The sequence below is a fragment of the Molossus molossus genome, unplaced genomic scaffold, assembly GCF_014108415.1.
Source record: "Molossus molossus isolate mMolMol1 unplaced genomic scaffold, mMolMol1.p scaffold_m16_p_40, whole genome shotgun sequence".
NCBI lineage: Eukaryota > Metazoa > Chordata > Mammalia > Chiroptera > Molossidae > Molossus > Molossus molossus.
Genome location: NW_023425378.1, coordinates 336117 through 361738, shown reverse-complemented (window position 1 = coordinate 361738; position 25622 = coordinate 336117). Strand labels below are relative to the sequence as shown.

Here is a 25622-nt window from a genome sequence, read left to right as displayed (position 1 = left end):
ATTAAAGATTATTGCAGTGCTATTTATAAGATATAAAAGCAAACTAAATGTCCATCAATAGATGAATAGATAAAGAAGTGGTGCATATATACAATATTACTAAGCCATAACAAAAAATTAAATCTTGCCATCTGCGACAACATGCATAGACTGGGAGGGTATCGCGCTAAAGGAAATAACTCAGAGAAAGAAATTTCAGATGATTTCATTTATATATAAAATGTAAAAACAAAACAAAATAAGCAGAACACAAATAGATTCGTACATAGATACACAGAACATTTCTAAAGTTGTCAAATGAAAGCTGGTTTGGAAGGATGAGTGAAAAGGTGAATAGATTGAGAATTACAAATTGGTAGTTACAGAATAGTCAGAGGGATATTAACTACAGCACAAAAAAAAAAAAAAAATCCAGTAATATTACAGTAACTGTATGCTGTGAGATGGATACTAGATTTATCAGGGGGATCACTCTGTAAATTGTATGTCTAATCGCTATGCAGTACACCTTAAACTTACATAATATTGTATGTGAACTGTAATTTAAAATAAAAAAAAATTTTAACCTCTACTAAAAGTAACTAACTTCATGATTAATAAACAATATTTAAAAAGAACTTTCACCCCTGGCCAGCTGGCTCGGCGATTAGAGCATCCACCTGCAGACCAGAGAGGCCCGGGTTCAGTTTCCGCTAAGGGCACATACCTTGGTAGCAGTTTGTCCCTGGCCCCGGTTAGGGTTGTGTGGATGGCAACCACTCAATGTGTCTCTCTCACATCAATGTTTCTCTCTCTCTCTTACCACCTCTCTCCCTCCTGCTCCAGGTTAAGATAAATGCAAAAATGTCCTCAGGTGAGGATAAAAACAACAACAACAAAAAAGAACTTTCTTAATAATATCCCTGAAATATATAAAATTTAAAAGACATTTAAATCTATAAAATTAAAAAAAATAATGTATCTAAAATTAACACAAAAACTAAATTTCGCCTGGCCAGTGTGGCTCAGTTGATTGAGTGACATCCTGTGGACAGAGTGGTCCTGATTTGATTCCCAGTCAGGGTACATGCCCAGGTTTCAGGGCTTAATCCCTACCAGGAGGCATGCAGGCTGCCAATCAATGTTTCCTCTCTCCCATTGATGTTTCTACTTCTCTCTCCCTTCCTCTCTCTAGAAAAATCAATAAAAAAAAAATTTGTTTTTAATTTTAAGGACTGAATTTCAATTAGACTTCATCACAAACTTCTGTAAAATAAACTTTTCTTGTTTTTAAAATGGAGCAAAATTATAATTCAAGTAAAGCAGTACTACTGAATTAAGTTTATAACCCTGAGTAAAGGTACCTGATAGATCTAATCCAAATCCTTTCATTTCAAAATGAAATGAAAATTGAGACCTCCACTGTTAAGTGACCTTTTCCTTAGGTTACTGATGATCACCAGGCAGAATTGAAATAATTAATAAAAATAAATATATTAAAAAAGACAGACTGACAAACCACAGAGGAAGGAGAAGAGAGGGGATAGATGAAAATCAGGGGAAACAAAAATTTAAATACTGAATTAGAAAAGAATATCAATTACTACCTCATAAGAATCTTTAAAACATTTTATGACTCTTTAAAAACGAGCAACAATTCAAGTCACATGAAAACAGAAACTAATAAGCAAAAGAATTTTTTAGTAAAAGCACATAGCCATGGCTGGTTTGGTTCAGCGGTTGAAGTGTAGGCCTGTGGACTGAGGAGTCTTGGGTTTGGTTCGGGTCAAGAGCACATACCTCAGTTGTTGTTAGGTCCACCAGCCATGGTTGGGGTCATGTGGGAGGTAATCAACCAGTTGATGTCTCTCTCTCTGTCCCTCCCTCCCACTCTACCTAAAGATAGATGACAAAATATACTAGGGTGAGGATTTAAAATTAAAAAAAATAAAGCACCCTTTTAAAGAGACCCAGTTTTTACTTATAAAGAATTTTTGCTACAATATATTTTGAATAAAATGTTACTGACCAGATTATATTACAACATCTAACATTTTGGATTCTAAGTAAACTTTAAGCAGCATAACCCAAGTATCTGGTCTCACCTCCCAAGGAAATACCAAGACTGGCCAGAATTAGGATCTGCCTCCAATGACTTTTGGAGATACTGAATTGCATAGCTTTCCTTGGTGGCTTTGTCTCCCAGCAGATCCACATTATGATGCATCCATCCTATAATTTAAAAATTATAAGCATTTACTCATAAGTCAACTATTCTACTAACTTTAAAACTAACACAAAGAACACAAATTAAAATGCCCTTTCAGTACATTTACTTATCTTGGATCAAACTTCCCCCAAATTAAAAACTACCAAAGATACCTAAAGGAAAGTCTAGTTCACAGAAAAAGGTACTATCAAAGCTAACAAGAGCTCTTAAAAAACAGAAAAATTTTATTGATTTGGGGTACTACACTGGCACTAAGTAGGTTTAAAGTATTAACTTCTCCTTTACTAAATTTAAATTTTAAAAATCCAACATATGAGTCAAATAATATAAAGATTTACAATTCTGTTAAAATCCACCATGTCAATGTTTATTTCCAAGGAATTGATGAAAACATATATAATCAAAGATAAACCACTCAAATTAAAAACAAAACAAAAGACCCTATTGTCACTGGTTACTGTCATTAACATTTGACCAAAAATAAAAACAACAAACAGAAAGCCTTGAAGGCTATACTGAAATCTAAATGAATAATAGGTTTAGAATTACAACTACAAAGACAATGAAAAGACTGTATCATGACAAAAATGTTAATCATTTAAGACAAACAGAAACCAGCGTTTCAGATGTGAGTCAGTCCATGAATATTAAACTACCTTTGCAAAAATACCACTTAGGCAAACTGTTCACTTGCTTTTAATGTTATAGACAAAATAGTGTCATGAAAATACTCCTATTACCACTCATAATATTATTAAAATTTACAAATTACTTGATCAAGACCAAATAAAAACAGCTAAAAGAAAAACAAACACCAACCCAAATATCAAACACAGACATGATAGATAACCAAAAATATAAATTAATGGGGAGAATCCTTACCATACTTCTAAGTATAAATATTAAATATTACTTTTAGACATCAGATTAGTATCTTTTAATATATAGGAACATAATAACTTGATAAAGAAAATACAGACTATTATTTAATTTTAAGTGAAATATCCCCATTAAATCATATTATGAATAAACCTATGAAAGCAAGCTCAATAGCCACTTATGAGCTATCTGAATGATTTTGAAGACAATTAATTTCATGGAGTGCTAAACACATGCAAGTTTCAAACCTGCTTCAGGAGGAGAAGTACTAGAATGTGACTAAGAATCTAAAAGGACTAGCTGCATTGAAGTACTGTGTTTAGTATCATTTTGAGATGAATTGTGCTAGATGTTGATATAAACATATCAACTCAGAACAAAAGAAAAGGAATACATTTATAATAGAAACAATTATAAAGTATGCAGTTTAAGTGCAGCTTCAAAATAATAAATCATAATCCTAAAATGCAAAATTCTAAATAAAAACGGACTCTTTAATCAGAAGTTTAAATTGTACCCTACACCCCAAACTCTTAAATTAATGCAATATATAATAAAAAGTAAAATCTTATGTACCTAACTGTTGTAAAACAGATGCTTTTACTTGTGCAGGTAGGTTTTCTGTCTGTAAAAGTTGTTCATAGGCTTCTTTTGCAAAATGATACTTCTGCTAAAGAGTAAAAAACAAACAAAAACAAAAAACAAAAAAGGAATATTCAAAGAAAAATTAAATGATAAATCTTTAAATAGAAATACTCTAGATTGTAAAAAGGGCTTATGATTTTAGTTTCACTTTTCAAGTAATAATAAACTGGCACTAATAAACATTTGTAAACTGGTTTGTGTATAAAGATCTAGATAATGACATTTTTAAGTTTCTATTATAAAAAAGTATCTGAAAGTCAGATGCTGATTTATTAACTGAATATACTTAAATGAGGACAGCCTTATTTCAGAATAACAGCAATAAAATAAAAGTATCATTCCAAATTACCAGGTGCCAACAAAAATGACACTTTAAAAATCTGCTCTACCCCTAAAGTTACAAAGAAAATTATTTCAAACTCGTATGTTACTTAACTATCACAAAGCTGTAGACTTACTCTATCATCAAATGTATAATGAGCCTAGAATAACTTTCAAAGATATGTACAAAATTTATAAAAAATATTTTATATTGATTTTTTAGAGAGAGAAAGGGAGACAGAGAAAGAAATATTGATATGAGAGAGATACATCAATTGGCTGCCTATTGCTGGGGGACCCATCCTGCCACGCAGGCAATGTGAATGGACCTGGAATCAAACTGGCACCTCTCAGTCCAGGGGGACAATGCTCAATCCACAGAGCCACACTGGCTGGGCAATATGCACAGATCTTTAATAAGCAAAGAGAACTAATGCTACTATCCTTTACAAATCTAAGATGAGAAATACTTAAAATCTTAATTTTAATTTTAAAATACACTTGATCCATAAACAATGTGGTGCTTAGGGGTGAGGACCCCATAAAGTTGATAATTCACGTTTAACTTCTAAATCCCCTAAAACTTAACTACCTTTCCAATAACATAAACACTTGATAACACGTATTCTGTACTTTAAATGTATTACATATGTGTAGTCTTATACAATGAAGAAAACCAGAAAATATGTTAAAAAACTCAAATTACATTTACAGTACATATGCATTTACTGAGGGAAAAATCAGTGTATAATGAACTTGCACAGTTCAAAACTGTGTTATTCAATTATCAACAGTTTATTTTCTGAAATATTCTTGGAAAAAGATAAAATATGTTTTAAAAGACATATAATTTTCCATAGTTATGATCTAACAATGTTAATATTTAAGGTACAAATTTCTAAATGAGCTCATTGTCTATATAGTTCTCTTTCAAAAACTACCATGACTAAAATATATTACTGTTACTATGATGTTTCCAAAACCAGAGGAACTAACAAGAGAAACTCAAAATACGTTATCTTTAAAATACACTTGTAGCCCTGGCCGCTTTGGCTCAGCGGTTAGAGCGTTGGCCTGCGGTCCAGAGAGAACCGGGTTCAGTTCCCGCTAAGGGCACATACCTCGGTTGCAATTTGTCCCCGGCCCTGGTTGGTCATGCAGGTGGCAGCCACTCGATGTGACCCTTTCACATCGATGTTTCTCTCTCTCTCTCTCTCCCTCCCACTCTACCTGAATAAAAAATGGAAAAATGTCCTCGGATGAGGATAAAAAAAAAAGAAAGAAAATACACTTGTAAAACCAATGGCTTTAGGCATTATTTTATCCTTATCCGATGATATGTTTTTATTAACTATGAGAGAGAGAGAGACATTGATTTTGTGTGTATTAAATGATCAAAGTAATGTACTTAATTTAAATAAATGTATCAATTGGGACTAAAAAAACTGTTTTTTAACTCTAATGTGACAAGGAAGTAGAGGGAAAAAAATCTACTATTTAAAAAAATCTCTTTCGTATATACACAAACCGATACATAGGCATTCGACAATTTAAACAAAGATACTAACTCCAAAAAGATTGCAATATACACAAGGATAAATACTTTCCCAAGACAGAGTACACACATACACACACACACACACACACACCAGGAAAGTGGCAGGATAAAAAAATGAATAATTTAAATAAATTAGCTGCATTTTCTATACATTAAGTAAAGAATTCATAAAGAAAAATAATTTCACTTATAAGAGTATTAAAAAGAAAAATAAATTTAACTAGGATATTTCAGGCTTGTACAAAAACACCATTTCTACAACTATTCATTTATCAATGAACATTATCCATTCTTCTGTAAATTATTATTTCATTATTCTGGTTATTGTGAATAGTGCTGCAAGGAATATAGAAGTGCTAAGAGATAGGATTTCAATTCTTCTGAGTACTTGGAAGTAGAACTACTAGATCAAATGGTAGTTCTATTTTTAATTTTTTGAGAAATCTTCATACTGTTTTCCATAACAGGTGTACCATTTTTCTCATTGTGGTTTGACTTACATTTTCTCAGTTATTACATACATTGTACACTGTCTCTCAAAATCTATTGGTCATTTATATGTCTACTGTGGAGATGTAAAATGTCCCTTTCATATTTTCAAGATGAACCCCTTATTAGATAAAATGGTTGCAAATGCTTTTTCCATTACAGAAGCCACCTTTTTAGTGAATTTGTTGAGTGTGTCTGTATAGTGGAAAGACTAATATCATAAAGCTTTTCCCCTCAGTTTTCTTCCAGGGACTTTACAAGTATTTTAATCTTCACTAAGACTTCCATTTAAAACCTAGGGACTGCCCGGCCAGTGTGGCTCAGTGGTTGAGCATCATCCCATGGACTAAGGGGTCCCAGTTCAATTCCTGCTCAAGGCACATGCCTGGGTTGTGGGCAAAATCCCCAGTGTGAGGGGTACAGGAAGCAGCTTAATGATGTAGCTCTCTCTCTAAAAAATTCACTAAGTCCTGGCAGGTTTTGCTCAGTGGTTAGAGCATTGGCCTGCCGTCCAGAGAGACCCAGGTTTGGTTCCCGCTAAGGGCATGTACCTTGGTTGTAGTTTGTCTCTGGCTCTGGTTGGTTGTGTGGGTGGCAACCACTCAATGTGCCCCTTTCACATCAATGTTTCTCCCTCTCTCCTCTCCTCTCTCTCCCTCCCATTCTATCTGAACAAAAAATGGAAAAATGTCCTCGGGTGAGGATTAAAAAAAAAATCGGTACTTTATCCTTACAAAAATTTTTTTTTACAAGTTAGAGATTCAACTTCATTGTTATACATATAGTATTTAGTTCTCCTAATAGTACCATTTATTGAAGACACTATCTATAATCATCTCATTGTTGAGTTCTTGGCACTCTATCAAATATCAGTTGATATGTGGATTTACTTCTGGCGCTCTATTCTGTTCCACTGGTCTGTATTCCTGTCTCTACACAAGCAACAAAACCAGGTTTTTGTTACTGAAGCTTCATATTACTTTAGAATCAGGAAATAAAATATCTCTCCAACTCCATTCTTCTTTCTCAAGACTGATATGTGCTTTTATAGTTCCATTTGAATTATGAACCATGTTTTCTATATCTCTAAAAAATATGCCATTGGGATTTAGATAGAAATTGCCTAAAATCTGTGGCCCATAGTATGAACAATTTAATAATACTGTCTTCTGACAATACAGGGGGTATTTTCCCATTTGTTCATAACTTTGTTCATCAATGTTTGGTACTCCTCAATATACACATCTTTCACCTCCTTAGTGAAGTATATTTCTATGTATTTTTTTAATGATTTTATTTACTTAAAGTCATTATGCTGAAATACACTAGTCACAGACACATACTGCATGACTGCACTTACATAAGGTATATTCAAAGTAATTAAAATGTATAGAGAGAAAGAGTGAAAAATGGTGGTTGTTACAGTTACCTGACAGGGAATATGGCCCTGAGTGGGTCTGCCTAGAGCTGGGCCACTAGGGTGTGGGTTCTCGACAATACAGGAAGAGTTTCAAAACATGAGTCCAGGTGAATTTTATAGGACATTTATTAAATCTGGGGACAGTGAAACAAGAAAGGGCTGGGGAAATGAGCCTAGGCTAGTCTGCTTTGGCTTACTGAGTCAGAGAAAAGGGGGCCTTGCAGAAAGGTCCAGGGGGTTTGCCTGGGATGAAATCCCATTGCCCATTGCTGCCCTTGTTGCAAGACTCATGGGGGCCCATAGAGTGTAGAAGATGCATGCCTATGGGGAAGAAACTGGTGGGGGGCATGGCTGTGCTCCTGAGGAGAGTGTATACTGTGTCCTTTGTCTTAAGGCTTTTATTTTTCTCTTGCAGGTGGGAATCTTAGGGCAGTTCTCAGGGGAGAGTTTCAACAGAATATCCATCCATTCTCTACGTATGCTCCTTCCGGACTGGGGTCCTCACTAATCAGTTAGTGTTGAGGCATGGGGTCCTTAGTCATTCAGCTGGTCCTGGAGCTGAAATACAACTGAGGCCTAGATGTTACCTCTAGGGAGATGTCCTTCTGTATCTGCTATAAAGTGCCCATTTGTGCAGCCATGTTTCATTTTCCCTATTCCACTTGTCCTGGGCTCACTAACTTATCTCATTAAGAACTCAGAGGAGGTGGTAATGGCAGTTATTAATTAACGAGAATCAAGTCTCAGTTAAAAAAACTCTAGATCTGAGATCTACTGTGCAACACTGTACATATAGTCAATAATACTGCACTATACACTGTAATAATATGTACATATAGACCAATGGGACAGAACTAAGACTCCAGAAATGACTGCTCACATATAATGTCAATTGATTTTTTTTATTCTCACCCAAGTTACATTTTTGCATTTATTTTCAAAGAGAATGGGAGGGAGAGAGGGGAGAAGAGAGAGAGAGAGAAACATTGATGTGAGAGAGACACACTGAGTGGTCGCGACCCACACAACCCCAGCCGGAGCCGGGGACAAACTGCAACCGAGGTACATGCCCTTAGAGGAAATCAAACCCAGGAATCGCTGGGCCATGGGCCTATGCTCTAACCGCTGAGGCATACTGGCCAGGGCACGTCAATTGATTTTAAATAGAGGTGCTGAAACCAGTCAGCAAAGAAAGAATAAACGGTGCTGGGAAAATTAGATCTACATGGTAAACTATGGTCTTATATCTTATACAAAAATTAACTGAATATAACTCAAAGATCTAAAGATTAGAGGTACAACTGTAAAATTCTCAGAGAGAAAGAACAAAACAAAACAAAGTCATCATGATCTTGAATTCGGCCAGTATAACTATTATTATTGAAAAATTTGTTTTTCTTTCTTTTAGAAAGAGAGGAAGGGAGAGGGAGAGAGACAGAAACTTGGATAAGAGAGAACACTGACTAGCAAGCCTCCTGTATGCCTCCCAGTGTGGATCTGGCCCACAACCTGGGCATGTGCATGGGTTGACATTCAACCACTAAGCCACATCAGCTGAACAAATTCTGCAATTATTTAATATATACATATACACACCAAAACCAAAGGTAACAACAAAGACAAATTAGACTTCATTAAAATCAAAACTTCGGTACATCAAAGAAAAGTATGAAGAAAGTGAAAACTAATAAAAGAAAAGAAAATATTTGCAAATAATATATTTCATAATGCATTAAAAGTCAGAGTATATGGCCCTGGCCAGTTTGGCTCAGCGGTTAGAGCGTCGGCCTGCGGTCCGGAGAGACCTGGGTTCGGTTCCCGCTGAGGGCACGTACTTCGGTTGCAATTTGTCCCCGGCCCTGGTTGGTCGTGCGGGTGGCAGCCACTCGATGTGTCCCTTCACGTCGATGTTTCTCTCTCTCTCTCTCCCTCCCACTCTATCTGTACAAAAAAAAAAAAAAAAGAGTATATGAAGAACTAAAACAAAAATCAATCCATTCAAAAATGGACAGAGGACTTAAAAATACATTTTTCTAAGATGATAGCACACAGCCAACAAGAACTTGAAGAGACAAGAAAAATGAATAGTCAGTAGGGAAATTCAAATTAGTATATCACAATAAAATATAATTACACAACAACTACAAAGTGTACTCTTAAGAAATATAGGTCCTGGCCAGGTTGCTCAGTTTGTTGGAGCATCGTCCCACACACCAAAAAGTTGCAGGTTCCATTCTTGGTCGGGGCATAGGCAGGAGGCAGATAATCCATGTTCCTCTCTCACACTGATATCTCTCTCACTTTTAAATCAATAAACATATCCTCAGGTGAGGATTTAAAAATCCTTTTCAGAAATAAAAGCCGTGGCTGGTGTGCTCAGTGGTTACGCACTGAAAAGCTGTGGGTTCAATTCCTGGTCAAAAGCACATACCTAGGTTGCACATTTGATCCCAGACCCTGGCTAGGCTTGTGCAGAAAGCAACGAATCGATGAGTCTCTCTGACATCAAAGTTTCTCTCTTTACTTCTCTCCCTCCCTCCTTCCCTTCCATTCTCTCTAAATATCTATGAAAAAAATATGCATGGGTGAGGACTGACAAAATATATATATGAAATAAGTACTGGCAAAGAAGTGGAGAGATATAAACCCTGCCTGTATCTGGTAGAAACATAAAAGGGTGCAATCACAGTGCCTCCTCAAAAAATTAAAAAAAGAATTACCTACCATATCACCAGAAATTCCAGTAACTATATACTCAAAAGCACTGAAAATGGTCTCTAATAGATACTTGTACATCAATGTTTATAAGTAGCATTATTCAAAATTGCCAGAATAGTAAAAATAACCCACATCTCCACCCACAGATCAATGGAAACAAAATGAATAAAAACAAAATGTTATACAATGGAATGTTATTCAAGTATAAAAAATGAAATTCTGCAACATGGATAAGCCTGAAGGTATAAGTAAAATAACCAGACACAAAAAGACAAATACTGTAAGATTCTATTTAAATAAAATATCTTAAATTCACAAATTCAAAGGAAAGAATGAGGAGTTATTACCTACTGGTTATAGATTTTCTATTTAGAGTGATAAAAAGATTTTCAGTTTTGGTAATGGCTTCACAACACAATCAATATAGTTAAAGCCAACAAACTGAATATTCAAAAACAGATAAAAAAAGAAAAATTCAAAGTATATTTATTTTGACAACAAAATCAAAGTAAAGATGATAGCAAAACTCATATTTGGTACAATACACCATTATTCAAAAATAATTTTAAAATTTATGAAAATATTCTTATATACCTAATATCTAGATAAAAGAATTATAAACACTTTTAGGTATGTGAATATGTAAAAATGTTCTTTTGGAAGTAGTTTGAGAACTGAAAGGAAAAAAAAAGTTTTAGTAGTATACATTTCCTTTCAAATCTTGCAATTACAATTTCTCAGTAAAATACTAATACAAATAATAACTAAAAATATTCAGAAACATCTCCACCAAATAATTTGCCTAATAAAAAAAAAATGATAAAAGGAATCCTAAAGTCTAAAATATAAAGACACTAGAAAGTAACTTGAAGCCACATAAAGAAATAAAGTAAAATGGGTAAAGTACATAGGCAGATTTTAAAAGTCAGTATTACAATGTTTATAATATTTTTGCTCCTGTATAACAAATTCCAACACCATAATATAAATGCATGTAAATAAGCATACAATGTAATTTGTGACAATAACTAATGAAAGTACAGAACACATCTAGGAGAAAAAGTTTTGCAACATATGCTACTGTAAACAATGTTTTACCAATAGAAAGTAGATTTAAAACTGTAGGATGTTAATGATAAAATAATAAACAGGCATAAAGACCAATAGAACAGAACAGAAAACCCAGAAATGGACCCAAGACATTTTGCTCAATTAATATTTGACAAAGGAGGCAAGAACATACAATGAAGTAAAGATAACCTTTTTAATAAATGGTGTTGGAAAACTGGACAGCTACATGCAAAAAAAATGAAACTAGACCATCAACTTACACCATACATAAAAATAAATCAAAATACATAAAAGACTTAAATGTGACCCGAGATGCCATAAAAATCCTAGAAGAAAATGTAGTCAACAAAATTTCAGACATCATACACAGCAGAATTTTCACTGATACATCACCTAACGCAACAGAAACAAAGGAAAAAATGAACACATGGGACTACATCAAACTCAAAAGCTTCTGCACAGCAAAAGAAACAACAACCAAAAAGGCAAGGCAACCCAATGTATGGAATAACATCATTGCCAATGATACCTCAGATAAGGGGTTAATTTCCAAAATATATAAGAGTACTCATACAACTCAACAAAAGGAAGACAAAGAACCCAATTAAAAATGGGCAGAGGAGCTGAATAGACACCTCTCCAAACAGGACATACAAATGGCCAAGAGACATATGAAGAAATGCTCAACATCAGTAATCATCAGAGAGATGGCAAATTAAAACAACAATGAGGTTATTACCTCACACCTGTCAGAATGGCCACCATCAACAAATCATCAAACAACAAGTGTTGGCCAGGGTGTAAAGAAAAGGGGACTCTAGCCCTGGCCAGTTTGGCTCAGTGGTTAGAGCGTCGGCCTGCGGTCCGGAGAGAAGCGGGTTCGGTTCCCGCTAAGGGCACATACTCGGTTGCAGTTTGTCCCCGGCCCTGGTTGGTCGTGCAGGTGGCAGCCACTCGATGTGTCCCTTCACGTCGATGTTTCTCTCTCTCTCTCCCTCCCACTCTATCTGTACAAAAAATGGAAAAATATCCTCGGGTGAGGATAAAAAAAAAAGAAAAGGGGACTCTAGTACACTGCTGGTGGGAATGCAGACTGGTGCAGCCACTATGGAAAACACTATGGTGTTACATCAAAAAAATAAAAAATTGAACTGCCATTTGACGCAGTGATCCCACTTCTAGGAATATATCCTAATAAGCCTGAAATACCAAACAGAAAAAATATATGTACCCCCATGTTCATAGCAGCACTATTTATAATAGCTAAAATCTGGAAACTGCCCAGGTGTCCATCAGTAGACAAATGGGTAAAAAAGCTGTGGTACATATACACGATGGAGTACCATGCAGTTATAAGAAAGAAAGATGTCTTATCCTTTGAGACGACATGGAGGAACCTGGAAAGTATTACCCTAAGTGAAACAAACCAAGTAGAAAAAAGATAAATACCACATGATCTCACTTATTTGTGGAATATAATAAACATAACAGTCTGAGGAATAGGGCAGACCCAGAGACGTGGAAGAAGGGTAGACTGACAACTCTCAGAAGAAGGGGTGGTAAGGGGAGGAAAGAGATAAACCAGCCCTGGCCGGTTTGGCTCAGCGGTTAGAGCCTGGGTCTACGGTCCAGAGAGACCCAGGTTCGGTTCTTGCTAAGGGCACGTACCTCAGTTGTCGTTTGTCCCTGGCCCTGGTTGGTCGTGCGGGTGGCAGCCATTCGATGTGTCCCTTTCACATCGATGTTTCTTTCTCTCTCTCTTCCTCTCTCTCCCTCCCACTCTATCTGAACAAAAAATGGAAAAATGTCCTCAGGTGAGGATAAAAAAAAAAGAGATAAACCACAGAACTTACATGCATGTATGCATAGCCAATGACCAAGGAAAACAAAGCCAGGGGTGGGGTGAAGGGAATGGGGAAGAGGGTGTCAATGGTGAAAAAAAGGAGAAACATCTATAATAAAAATAAAATAATAGCCCTGGCCAGTTTGGCTCAGCGGTTAGAGTGTCGGCCTGCGGTCCGGAGAGACCCGGGTTCGGTTCCCGCTAAGGGCATGTGCTTCAGTTGCAGTTTGTCCCCGGCCCTGGTTGGTCGTGCGGGTGGCAGCCACTCGATGTGTCCCTTCACATCGATGTTTCTCTCTCTCTCTCCCTTCCTCTCTCTCCCTCCCATTCTATCTGTACAAAAAATGGAAAAATACCCTCAGGTGAGGATTAAAAAAATAAATAAATAAAATAAAATAAAATAAAATAAAATAATAAAATAAAATAATAAACATATAACAAGAATACGCTGTAAAACAAATCAGACAAAAAAAAAAGGAGTTAACAGAGGTAAGGATAAATATAAACTCTAAGACTAAAAAAGAAAGAGCATAGGGACAGAAAGAAAGAGCCTTTTTTGTCAGTAATTACCATAATGTAATAAAATTAACTCTACATTCAAATGTCAGAGTTTGGCAAAAGTGCATGAAAACAAATTTAAACAAATGCTATGAACAAAAGACACACTTTACTCCCAAAGGAGGTTAAAGGTAAAACAAGGCACTGAGTATTAATAGTAACCAAGATACAATATTGATGGTACTAATATCAAAAAAAATAGATGTTCTGTCAATGCAATTCCATCAATTACACACGACAAAAATGAACACTTAGGTTGATAAAAAAGAAAAAGTCAATTCTTGAAGCTGTAACAATTATGAAAATAAACATGCAAACAATACCCCCAAATATAAGAAGCCAATGCTGATAGAATTAGAGTGAAATAGTTCTACAATCTGAGTTTTAAAAGCTCATCATATTTTCAATAATGAATATTACAATAGTATATTGGATCAATAATAGAGAAAGTGGCCCTAGCCAGTTTTGCTCTGTGGTTAGAGTGTCAGCCCAAAGACCAAAGAGTCGGGGGTTCAATTTCAGTCAAGGGCATGTACAGTGATACCTCGGTTCTCGAACATAATTCGTTCCAGGAGGACGGTCGAGAACCGAATTGTTCGAGAACCGAAGCAATGAAACCCAATAGGAAAGCGTGACTCCACAAAGCGTGACTCTCTCTCTGCACTCACACTGATGACGCAAGCAAGGCGCGCTGGGCCGAATGAACGCCTTTCAGCTCAACTCGGCTCATCTTGGAAGTTCGAGTTCCAAATATTTGTTCGGATTCCGAGACAAAAGTTTCTCGAATCTCCTGGTCGAATACCGATTTGGTCGAAAACCGAGGCGTTCGAGAACCGAGGTATCACTGTATCTTGTTTGTGGTTTGTCCCTGGCCCTGGTTGGGGTCATAAGGGAGGCAATCAGCCAACGTGTCCTTCTCATGCTGATGTCTCTCTCTCTCTCTCTCTCTCCCCCTCCCTCCTTCCCTCCCTCCCACTCTATCTGAAGATAAACAGAAAAATATCCTTGAGTGAAAATTAAAAAATAAATAAACAAACAATAGAGAAACTGAAAAACATATAGAAGGGGGATTCAACATGGAAGCAGAGCAGGGGGAAGAAGTTACACTCACTTTTTCCCAGAACTACATCAATATTACAACTAAATTATACAACAATCAACCTAGATAACTACCTGAAGACTAGCTGAAAAGGAGTCTTAAAACCAAGAATTTAGAAAAGAAGTCACTTTCAGGAAAAGTACACCTGAAAAGGGCTGGCCCTATACCCACGTGTGGCAGTGGAGAATCTGGAGGAATATTTCAAAGGCAGAGGTCCCCTTGAGAAGTGTGGGAACCCCCTGCAGGCATCCCAGCCTGTAGCACCAAAGCTAGAAAAAGCAGCCCACACATTTAGCGGTAAAAATCAGTAGGGATTAATGTCAGTCCAGGTAAGGACAAATGGTTACTGGGAACACAGGTGTCCTCTTAAAGAACCAGTACACAAAATTTCATTCATGGGCACTCACTCTGGGTTTCCTAGAACAGTCAAATGGAACTGAAGTCACACTAGAAGAAATTTGGTTTTGAGGCCTCCAGAACAATGTGCTAAGTACTGAGTCCCTTTCCTGAGTCCCTCTCTCACACTGTCCAGAGACACCATCTTTGCTTAGTGGAACACTCTACTCCATTCAGTGTTAGCATAAGAAGTTACACTAGTCACTCCCTACCCAATACCTAGGCCTTGCCCTGCCAAACTGCTACCCAGAGGAGGGACCTAAGCAGTATCCACACTGCAGTCTTCCTTAAAAAACTCTCAAGGACCTTGTAGCAAAAACAGTACTAGAGACACACAAAGAAAGACTGAGTAGTGTGGCTTTAGTGAGAGGACAACTGTTTTTCTGTGTGCCAAAAGCTGCCATCATTGCTTTGGAAAGCCTTGCCTCCACATAACCAAATCTCAATATGTTTTAGCCTCATGAACTCTACACTTCCTACCATGATGATCTGCTATGTCTTCTTCTCTTCACATGATGGCCTTATGTAGTATGTATCATTATTTAGTAGGTGTCATGTGGGGGTCAGCCTCCCTGATCATCTGAGCTAGGCTCCAAGAATGTCCCTTGTATAGGTCTTGAGCCCTCTTGTTACAATTGAGTCTTGACTGCTGTGGGCCATCGGTCGGTGGGGTTTACCCGTAGGCTACCTGACTGAGAACTGACCTACACTCAGTGTATGAGCTCCTGTGCAGGGTCTGACCCCATGAAGTATAATTCACCACAGCAGACTCTGTGTCCTACCTTGACCTTCCTTCTGATGTGCTGCTTATTGAGTTAATCAGGTCATATTCTAATGTGGTCTGAAGCTAGCCACCAGGTGTGTTGGTTTGGTTACATTTGTGAGTGACTTCTGTGCTGGTCAATGTTAGATGCTGCCTATGACCAATCCTACACTGCCTATTAGGAACTAAAAGGTGATCCATGCTAAGTATTTGACTGTGCTATGCCGGGGTTGTGTGTGATGGGCCAATCCGCATGCTGAGGTTGGCTGCCAACAGTACCAGGCCATAGGCAGGTCAGTGGAAGGCCCTAACCACCTTGAGATCCATGGTCAGCTGGGTTTGCCATTTAGCCTCAGCCTCTGTGAGAGCCTCATATGTCAGTTACATGAGGCATGGTCTCAGTGAATCAGTGGGTATAGAGAAATGCTGGGCCTCAAGATACTCAGCAAAAGTTTAAGGATAATCCAGAAAGAGAAAGTCAAATATCATATGATCTCACTTATATGTATAATTTAAAGAAAAGCTAAAATGGTTCGTTCCTACCAAAGCAGCAATACAGAAAATGTTAAAGAAAATTTTTAAAAAGGGGGAAAAATTCAACCCATAAATTTAAATGATAAAAAAAAGGCAATAAATATGTGCCTATTAATAATCACTTTAAATGTAAATGGTTCGGATGCTCCAGGCCAAATACATAGGGTAATTGAATGGTTAAGAAAACATGCTGTCTACAAAAGACCTACCTCAGATCAAGAGATAAACACAGACTGAAAATAAAGACACAGAAAAAAAAATTTTTTACACAAGTAAAAGCAAAAGAAAGCTTGGGTAGTAGTAGTTACTTCAGACAAAGTGCATTTTAAAACAAAGACTATAAGAGATAAAGAAGGGAATTGTATGATGATAAAAAAAATCAATCAAGCCCTGGCCGGTTTGTCTCAATGGTTAGAGCGTCGGTCTGTGGTCCAGAGAGAGCTGTGTTCGGTACCCAGCTCTGGTTGGGGCGTGCAGGAGGCAGCCACTCAATGTGTCCTTATCATGTCGATGTTTCTCTCTCTCTCTCTCTTCCTCTCTCTCCCTCCCACTCTATCTGAACAATAAATGAGAAAATGTCCTTGGGTGAGGATAAAAAAAACAAAACAAAAAAGAAATCAATCAAAAAAACATATAAATCTTGTAAACATGGGCATATAACATAGGAGCACCTAAATACATAAAGCAAATAAATATATGGAAAAGTCAGACAGTAATATAATCATAGTAGGGGATTTTAAAATCCCATTGACATCAATGAATAAATATCCCAGGCACAAAAATAAAGTAAGTAGTGGCCTTAAAATGACAGATGAGCCTATACAAATTAAATTGATTATTTCAGAGCACTTCACCCTCAACCAGCAGAATATACATTCTTTTCAGGTGCACAAAAAAACGTTATCCTGGTTAGACCACATGTTAGGCCACAAAACAAGTCTCAATAAATTTACGAAGACTGAAATCATATCAAGAATCTTCTTTAACACAATGGTATGAAACTAAATCATAAGAAACAAAGATGAAAAACACACAAATAGCCCTGGCCGGTTTGGCTTAGCAGTTAGAGCGACGGCCTGCAGTCCAGAGAGACCCAGGTTCAGTTCCTGCTACGGGCATATACCTCAGTTGCAGTTTGTCCCCGGCCGTGGTTGTTGTTTGTGCGGGAGGCAGCCACTCAATGTGTCCCTTTCACGTCGATGTTTCCCTCTCTCTCCCTCCCACTCTATCTGAACAAAACATAAAAAAATGTCCTCAGGTGAGGATTAAAAAAAAAAAGAAAAACACAGAAATACATGTAGACTAAATAACATGTTGCTAAACAAATAGGTTAACGAAAGTAATGAAAGTAATTATTAATGAAAGTAATAAATAAAATACCTTTATTAAATGAAAACACAACTCAATATCCATATAATAGAGCAAAAGCAGTTCTAAGATTAAAAATCATAGTACTACAGGCCTACTTCAAGAAACAAGAAAAATCTCAAATAAATGACCTAAGCTTACATCTAAGAACTATAAAAAGAATAATTTATATAGTGAGTAGAAAGAAGTAAATAAGATTGATCAGGGCAAAAATAAACAAATAGTGTAAAACAATACAAAAACATCAAAAAAACTAAGAGCTGATTCTTCTAAAAGAGTGGTTCTCAACCTTCCTAATGCCATGACCCTTTAATACCGTTCCTCATGTTGTATGTGGACGTATCTGCATGTCAGCGGACATCCCTGGAGATGGATTGAGGAGTGGCGTCTCAGTTCCTAAGACCATCGGAAATATGTGTGAAAAGATAGGTTGCTTATTCTAAAGGATAAACACTACTGATAAACATTTTACCAGTCTTATCCTCCATTCAAAAAGAACGGACAAAAATAAATAAAATCAGAAAGGAAAGAGGAGGGGTAAGCTATCACCACAGAAGCACAAAGGATTATACGAAAATACTTTATTAACAACTATATAAAAACAAATTAAATAATCTGGAAGAAATGCATACATTCCTAGGAACATACAATCTTTCAAGACTAAATAAAGAAAAAAAACCAGTAAAATCTGAAAAAATCAATTACAATCAATGAAATTAAAGCATTAATCAAAAAAACCCCCAACAAACAAAAGTACTGGATCAGATGACTTCACAAGTGAATTTTACCAAACATTCGAGGGAAATCTGACATCTATCCTTTTCAATTCCAAAGAATTCAAAACAAGGGAAGACTTGCAAGCTCATTTTACCAAGCCAGCAATGTGAGATCCCCAAACCAGATAAAGACACTACAATAAAAAACAATTACAGGCCAATCTCCCTGATAAACATAGATGTAAAAATCATCACCTAATATTAGCAAACAAAATTCAACAATACATTAAAAAGGTCATATACCATGATCAACTAAGATTTATTCCTGGGATGCAAGTTTGGTTTAATAGCTACAAATCAGTTAATGAGATATACTACATGAACAAAATAAAGAATAAAAATCATATGAGCATATCAACAGACGCAAAAAAATCATATTACAAAATGCAGTAACAATTTAGAATAAAAATTCTCAGCAAGGTGGGAATACTGGAAACATATTTCTTATGTACAAAGGCAATATATGACAAAACCACAGCTAATATCATTCTCAGTGAGGGGAAAACTAAGTGTTTCCCTTAAGATCAGGAATAAGACAGAGATGTCTGCTTTCACCACTCTTATTCAACACAGTACTAGCCATAGCAATCAGACAAGAAAAAATAAAAGACAACCATACTGGGAAGGAAAAAGTAAAACTGTAGCTATTTGCATATGATGTGATACAAACAACTCTAAAGTTCCACTAGGAACTAATAGAACTGATCAATGTGTTCAGTAAAGTAGCAAGATACAAAATACTCAAAATTTAGTTGTACTTTTATACACCCATAATGAACTAACAGAAAGGGAAAGGAGAAAACAATCCCATCTATAATTACATTAAAAAGTAAGTAAATAAAATACTTAAGAATAAATTTAACCAAGGAGGTGAAAGACCTATACTCAAAATATTATAGGATGTGAAGAAAAAAACTGACAAGTATACAAATAACTAAAAGCATACAGCACACTCCTGAATGAAAAACATTAACATTGTTAAAATGCCCATACAACCCAAGCAGTCTAGAGATTAAATACAACTTTTATCAAAATACTAATGGCACATTTTATAGAACTAGAACCAATAACCCAAATACATGTATGCAACCACAAAAGACCTTAATAGCCAAAGCCACCTTGAGAAAGAACAACAAAGTTGGAGGTACCATACTACCTGATATCAAAATACTCTGCAAGACTATAGTAGTGGCATAAAAACAAACACACAGATCAATGAAACAAAACACAGTCCAGAAATAAACTCTCACCTATACAGTTAATTAATCTATAGCAAAGGAGGCAAAAACATACACTAGGTTGAAGACAATTCTATTCAATAAATGGTGCTAAAAAACTGAACAGTTACATGCAAAAAAAAAAAGAGAATACAAGAATAAAAACTAGACCACTCTTACACCACATCCAATAATATACTCAAATGGATTATAATCTTAACTGTGAGATTCAAAACTTTAAAACTCCTAAAAAAAAACATAGGCATTAACATCTCTAAAATCTCTCTTAACAATACTTTTCTGATATATTTCCTCAGCGAGAGAAACAAACAAACAAAAAAAGCCAAAGGGTACTACATCAAACTAAAAAGTTGTTTCACAATAAAGGAAACCATCAAAAAAAAACAAAAACAACCTACTAAATGGGAGATGTTCACCAACTATATATATATATATATATTTTAATTAATTAATTAATTTTTTTGTTATAGATGTTTCTCCTTTTTCACCCCATTGACACCCCCCAGCCCCGGCTTTGTTTTCCATGTATATTGGTTATGCATATATGCATATAAGTTCTGTGATTTATCTTTTCCCACCCACCCCCAACCCCTCTTCTGAAGGATGTCAGTCTGTGCCCTACCTCCATGTTTCTGGGTCTACCATATTCCTCAGACTGTTATGATCATTATATTCCATATGTAAGTGAGATCATGTGGTATTTGTCTTTTTCTGGTTGGCTTATTTCACTTAGGATAATATTTTTCAGGTCCCTCCATGTCATCTCAAAGTATGAGAGATCTTTCTTTCTTACAGCTGCAAAATGTTCCATTGTGTATATGTACCACAGCTTTTTCATCCATTCGTCTACTGATGGACACTTGGGCTGTTTCAAGATCTTAGCTATTGTAAATAGTGCTGCTATGAATATGGGGGCACATATAATCCTTCTGATTGGTGTTTCAGGCTTCTTAGGGTATATTCATAGAAGGGGATCACTGTGTCAAATGGAAGTTCAATTTTTAATTTTTTGAGATAACACCATAGTGTTTTCCATAGTGGCTGCACCAGTCGCATTCCCACCAGCAGTGTACTAGAGTCCCCTTTTCTCCACACCCTCGCCAACACTTGTTGTTTGATTACTTGTTGATGGTGGCCATTCTGACAGGTATGAGGTGATACCTCATTGTTGTTTTAATTTGCATCTCTCACCCTGGCCGGTTTGGTTCAGCGGTTAGAGCGTCAGCCTGCGGTCCACAGAGACCCGGGTTCGGTTCCCGCTAGGGGCATGTACCTTGGCTGCAGTTTGTCCCCGGCCCTGGTTGGGTCGTGTGGGTGGCGGCCACTCGGTGTGTCCCTTTCACATCGATGTTTCTCTGTCTTCCTCTCTCTCCTTCCCGCTCTATCTGAGTGAAAAATGGAAGAATGTCCTCGGGTGAGGATAAAAAACTAATAATAATAATAATTTGCATCTCTCTGATGATTACTGATATTGAGCATTTCTTCATATGTCTCTTGGCCATTTGTATGTCCTGTTTGGAGAGGTGTCTGTTCAGCTCCTCTGCCCATTTTTAATTGGGTTCTTTGTCTTCCTTTTGTGGAGTTGTATGTGCTATACATATATATATATATATATATATATATATATAGGAAATTAACCCCTTATCTGATATAACATATCATTCAATGTAATACTTCACATTAATAGATTTAAAAAAAAATCCTTATGATCAGCTCCACTGATAAAAAACTGTCAATTAGGAATATAGGGACACTACCTAAACCAAAGATGGGCATTTATGAAAATGCAAACTGATTATAACAGCTTTATTCATGATTGTCACTTTTTGCAAGCAACAATAATGACCTTCAGTATTGTAAATGAAGATATAGACTACAGTACATCCAAACAATGCTATCTATCTGAACCTCAACAGAAATGAGTTATCAAGCCGCCAAATGAAATGGAGGAACCCTGAATTCATGTTAGTGAATAAAAGAAGCCAGTCTGAAAAGGCTACCTACCCTTTGATTCCAACCCTATAAAATCTGGAAAAGGCAAACTATGAAAACAGGAAAATGATTGGTTGGGTAGGGGCAAAGAAAGCAATTTTAGTGCAGTGAAAAAACTCTGCATGGTACCCCATTATAGAAACATGACATTATACATTTGACAAAAACCATAAAATGCACAGCATTAAGTGAACCACAGCATCAGCTATGAACATACAGTGCTGATGATGTATCAATGTAGGCTATCAACTGTGACAAATGTAACTGTTCTGCTGGAGGATGTTAATACTGTGTGGGACAGTGGATAGATTTATATACCATCACCTCAATTTTGTGGTGAACCTCGTCTTAACATTGTTTTAAAAATAGAGTGAACATCAAAATAAATGATAAAAGACAACATTAGTATAAGGACAAGGGTGTCCATTTTTACTACTGTTATTCAATTTTTAACTGGAACTTCTGAACAGAGCATTTAAAAAAAAGTTGAAATTGGAAAGAAGAAGGTTAAACTATCCATGTTTGCAGATGACATGACCATTTCAACTACTGTAATACCTCAAAGATGTGGTGAGTTCCACTGCAGAAGACCAGAATAGAGTGAGTACCTCAATAAAGCAAGGGATACAAAATTTTTGGTACCCAGTCCAAATACAGGTATGTTTATACATTACATTAGTCCATTCAACATGTAATAGCATTATATCTTTAAAAAACAATGTACATAACTTAAAATACTTCACTGTTAAAAAATATAAATATCTTATCAGCTTTCAGCAACTCAATCTATTAGCTGGTGGAGGGATTCACCTTGATTGTTGATAGCTAATGACTAAACAGGATGTTGGTTCCTAAAGGATGGGGGTGGCTGGACAATTTCCTAGAAGCAAAATAATACTGAAAATTTGCCACAATGACTGACTCTTATTTTCATCAAAGATTTCTCTATGACATGAGATGCTGTTGATGGCACTTTACCCACAGAATTGTTTCAAAATTGGAGTCAATTCCCTTAATTTCTCCTGCTGCTTTCAACTAAGGTTATGTAATATACTAATTACTTTATTGTTATTTCAACAATCTTCTCAGCACTTCCACCTATAGTGCTATTCACCTGTAATACTTTCTCAAGAAAGTATTCTTTGTCCATCCATAAAAAGCAACTCCTAAATTGTTTGCTTTATTTAATTATGGTTCTCTTGCTGTTTTCAACACATGGTTGGTTACTTCCTCTACTTAAGTTATCACATTTCTGGCAACAGAGTTGTTAAGATACTCCCTTATTCCTTGAAAATGTCTGTGAAGTTATTTGTGATACGATGGTTAGTTTTTTGTTTTGATTCACCCAGATAGCTGGTAAAATATTATTTTTGGATTTATCTGTGACTATATTTTGAAAAAATTTGCATCTGAATAAATATGAGTAAAGAAGAATGTCCATCTTCCCTAGCATGGCTGGCCTTAACCCATCCTGGGCCCAACTACAATAAAAAAAAGGCAGAAGAGAATCGATTTGAAAAAATATGCCCATAACTTAGCGAAGGAAAAAGACACAGAAGTTCAGGAAACACAGAGCCCCAGAGCCTCAAGCAGGAAGAATCCAAAGAGGTCCACACCAAAACACATCATAATTAAAATTCCAAAAAAGACAAAGCAGGAATCTTAAAGGCAGTAATAGAAAAGCAACAGGTTACCTACAAAGGAACTCCTATAGGATGTCATATGTTTTCTCACAAGAAACACTACGCCCAGAAGGAAATGGTATTAAGTATTCACAGTAATAAAAAACAAGGATCTGAATCGAAGACTACTCTATTCATGAAGGCTATCATTCAAAACAGAAGGTAAAATAAAGAGCTTCCCAGACCAAAAACAACAACAACAACAACAACAAAACCATAAGGAATATATTAGAACCAAACCACTATAGCAAAAAGCATTAACTTGGAACTTCTATAACAAGCAGAAGAAACACAGGGAGAAACATAAGCATAATAAATGAAAATGACAATAAATATAAATATATCAATAGTAACCCTAAAAGTTAAGAGCTTAAATGCTCTAATCAAAAGATACAGAGTAGCTGAATGGATAAGAAAGAATGACCCATTTATATGTTGTCTATAAGACACCCAGCTCACAAAAGGTTCACACAGGTTGAAAGTAAAGGAATAGAAAAAAATTTTTTTCCAAGTAAATGGAAATAAAAAGCAAACAAACAAACCTGGGATAGCAATATTCATATCTAATAAAATAGACTTCAAAATGAAGACCATAACTAGAGACAAAGAAGATCACTATATAACATTAAAAGGATCAATCCAAAAGGAGGATATAACTTTGGTAAACACATGTACTTCTAATATAGGAGCACCAAAATATATTTAAAAACTTCTAGAGGCCTTCAAGGGAGAAATAAATAGCAATACAATCATAGCAGAAAACTTCAATACCTCACTGACATCAGTGAATAGATAAACCCTTTACACAAAAATTAACAAAAAACAGAAACCCTACATGATGCACTAGATCAGATGACTTTAACAAACATTCACAAAGAATTATACCAGAAAAACTGCAAAAGACACATTCTTCCCAAGTGCACATGGGACATTCTCAGAGACACACCACATGTTAGGACACAAACTAAGTCTCTACAAGTTCAAGATGACTAAAATCATATCAAGCATCTTCTCAAATAAAGAAAATTACAGGCCAGTATCACTAATGAACATAGATGCCAATATCCTCAATAAAAATTAGTAAATTGGATCCAGATATATATTTTTAAAAGTATACACCATGACCACCCTGGTTAGTTTTGCTCAGTGGTTCGAGCATCGGCCTGCAGTCTGGAGAGACCTGGGTTCAGTTCCTGCTAGAGGCACGTACCTCAGCAGCAGTGTATCTCCAGCCCTGACTGGGTTGTGTGGGTGGCAGCCACTTGATGTGTCCCTTTCATGTCGATGTTTCTCACCCTCTCTCTCCCTCCTACTTTATCTGAAGAAAAAATGGAAAAATGTTCTCAGTGAGGAAAAAAAAGTATACACCACGACCAAGTGTGATTCATCTGATGGATGAAAGATTGGTACAGTATTTGCAAATCAATAAATGTGATATACCACATAAAAAAAAGGATAAAAATTATATGATTATATCAATAGATGAGGTGCACAGAATCCAGCACACAATTCTGATAAAAAGACTCAGTATCTCAACATAATAAAGGCCATATACAAAAAGCCTACAGCCGTCATACTCAGTAGACAAAAACTAAAAGCATTTTCCTTACAAACAAGTATAAGATAGATTCCATTTTTGCCACTCTTATTTAACATAGCACTGAAATTCTTAGTCATGTGATTAGACAAAAAGAAAAAATAAAAGGGATCAAAATTAGAAAGGAGGAAGTAAAACTGTCATTATTCACAGATGACATGATATTGTACACAGAAAACCCTAAAGACTCCATAAAAATCTAACAGACTTAATAAATAAATTCAGCAATATATGATACAAAATTAACATCCAGAAATCAATGGCATTCTTATACACCAATAAAGAACATTCAGAGAGGAAACTAAAAAAAAAAATCCCATTTACCATTGCAACAACAACAACAAAAAAAACAAAGCTAGAAATAAAGTTAACTGAAAAGGCAAATAACTGCCCTGGCTGGTTTGGCTCAGCGGTTAGAGCGTCGGCCTGCGGTCCAGAGAGACCAGGGTTCGGTTCCCGCTAAGGG

At 36.1% G+C, this 25622-nt stretch overlaps 1 protein-coding gene across 9 annotated transcripts in view; it reads right to left on the bottom strand.

The window, feature by feature from the left end:
- The window catches only part of LOC118616759 (lysine-specific demethylase 6A-like), a 191034-nt gene that overhangs the window by 115649 nt on the left and 49763 nt on the right, over nucleotides 1-25622 (bottom strand). For all 9 annotated transcript variants that reach the window (XM_036242190.1, XM_036242188.1, XM_036242186.1 and 6 more), the window contains exons 6-7: nucleotides 3665-3758; nucleotides 2085-2211 (exon numbers count right to left, since the gene is read on the bottom strand). In XM_036242190.1, the coding sequence (XP_036098083.1) occupies nucleotides 2085-2211; nucleotides 3665-3758 (221 nt within the window). The remainder of the gene's footprint in view (nucleotides 1-2084; nucleotides 2212-3664; nucleotides 3759-25622) is intronic.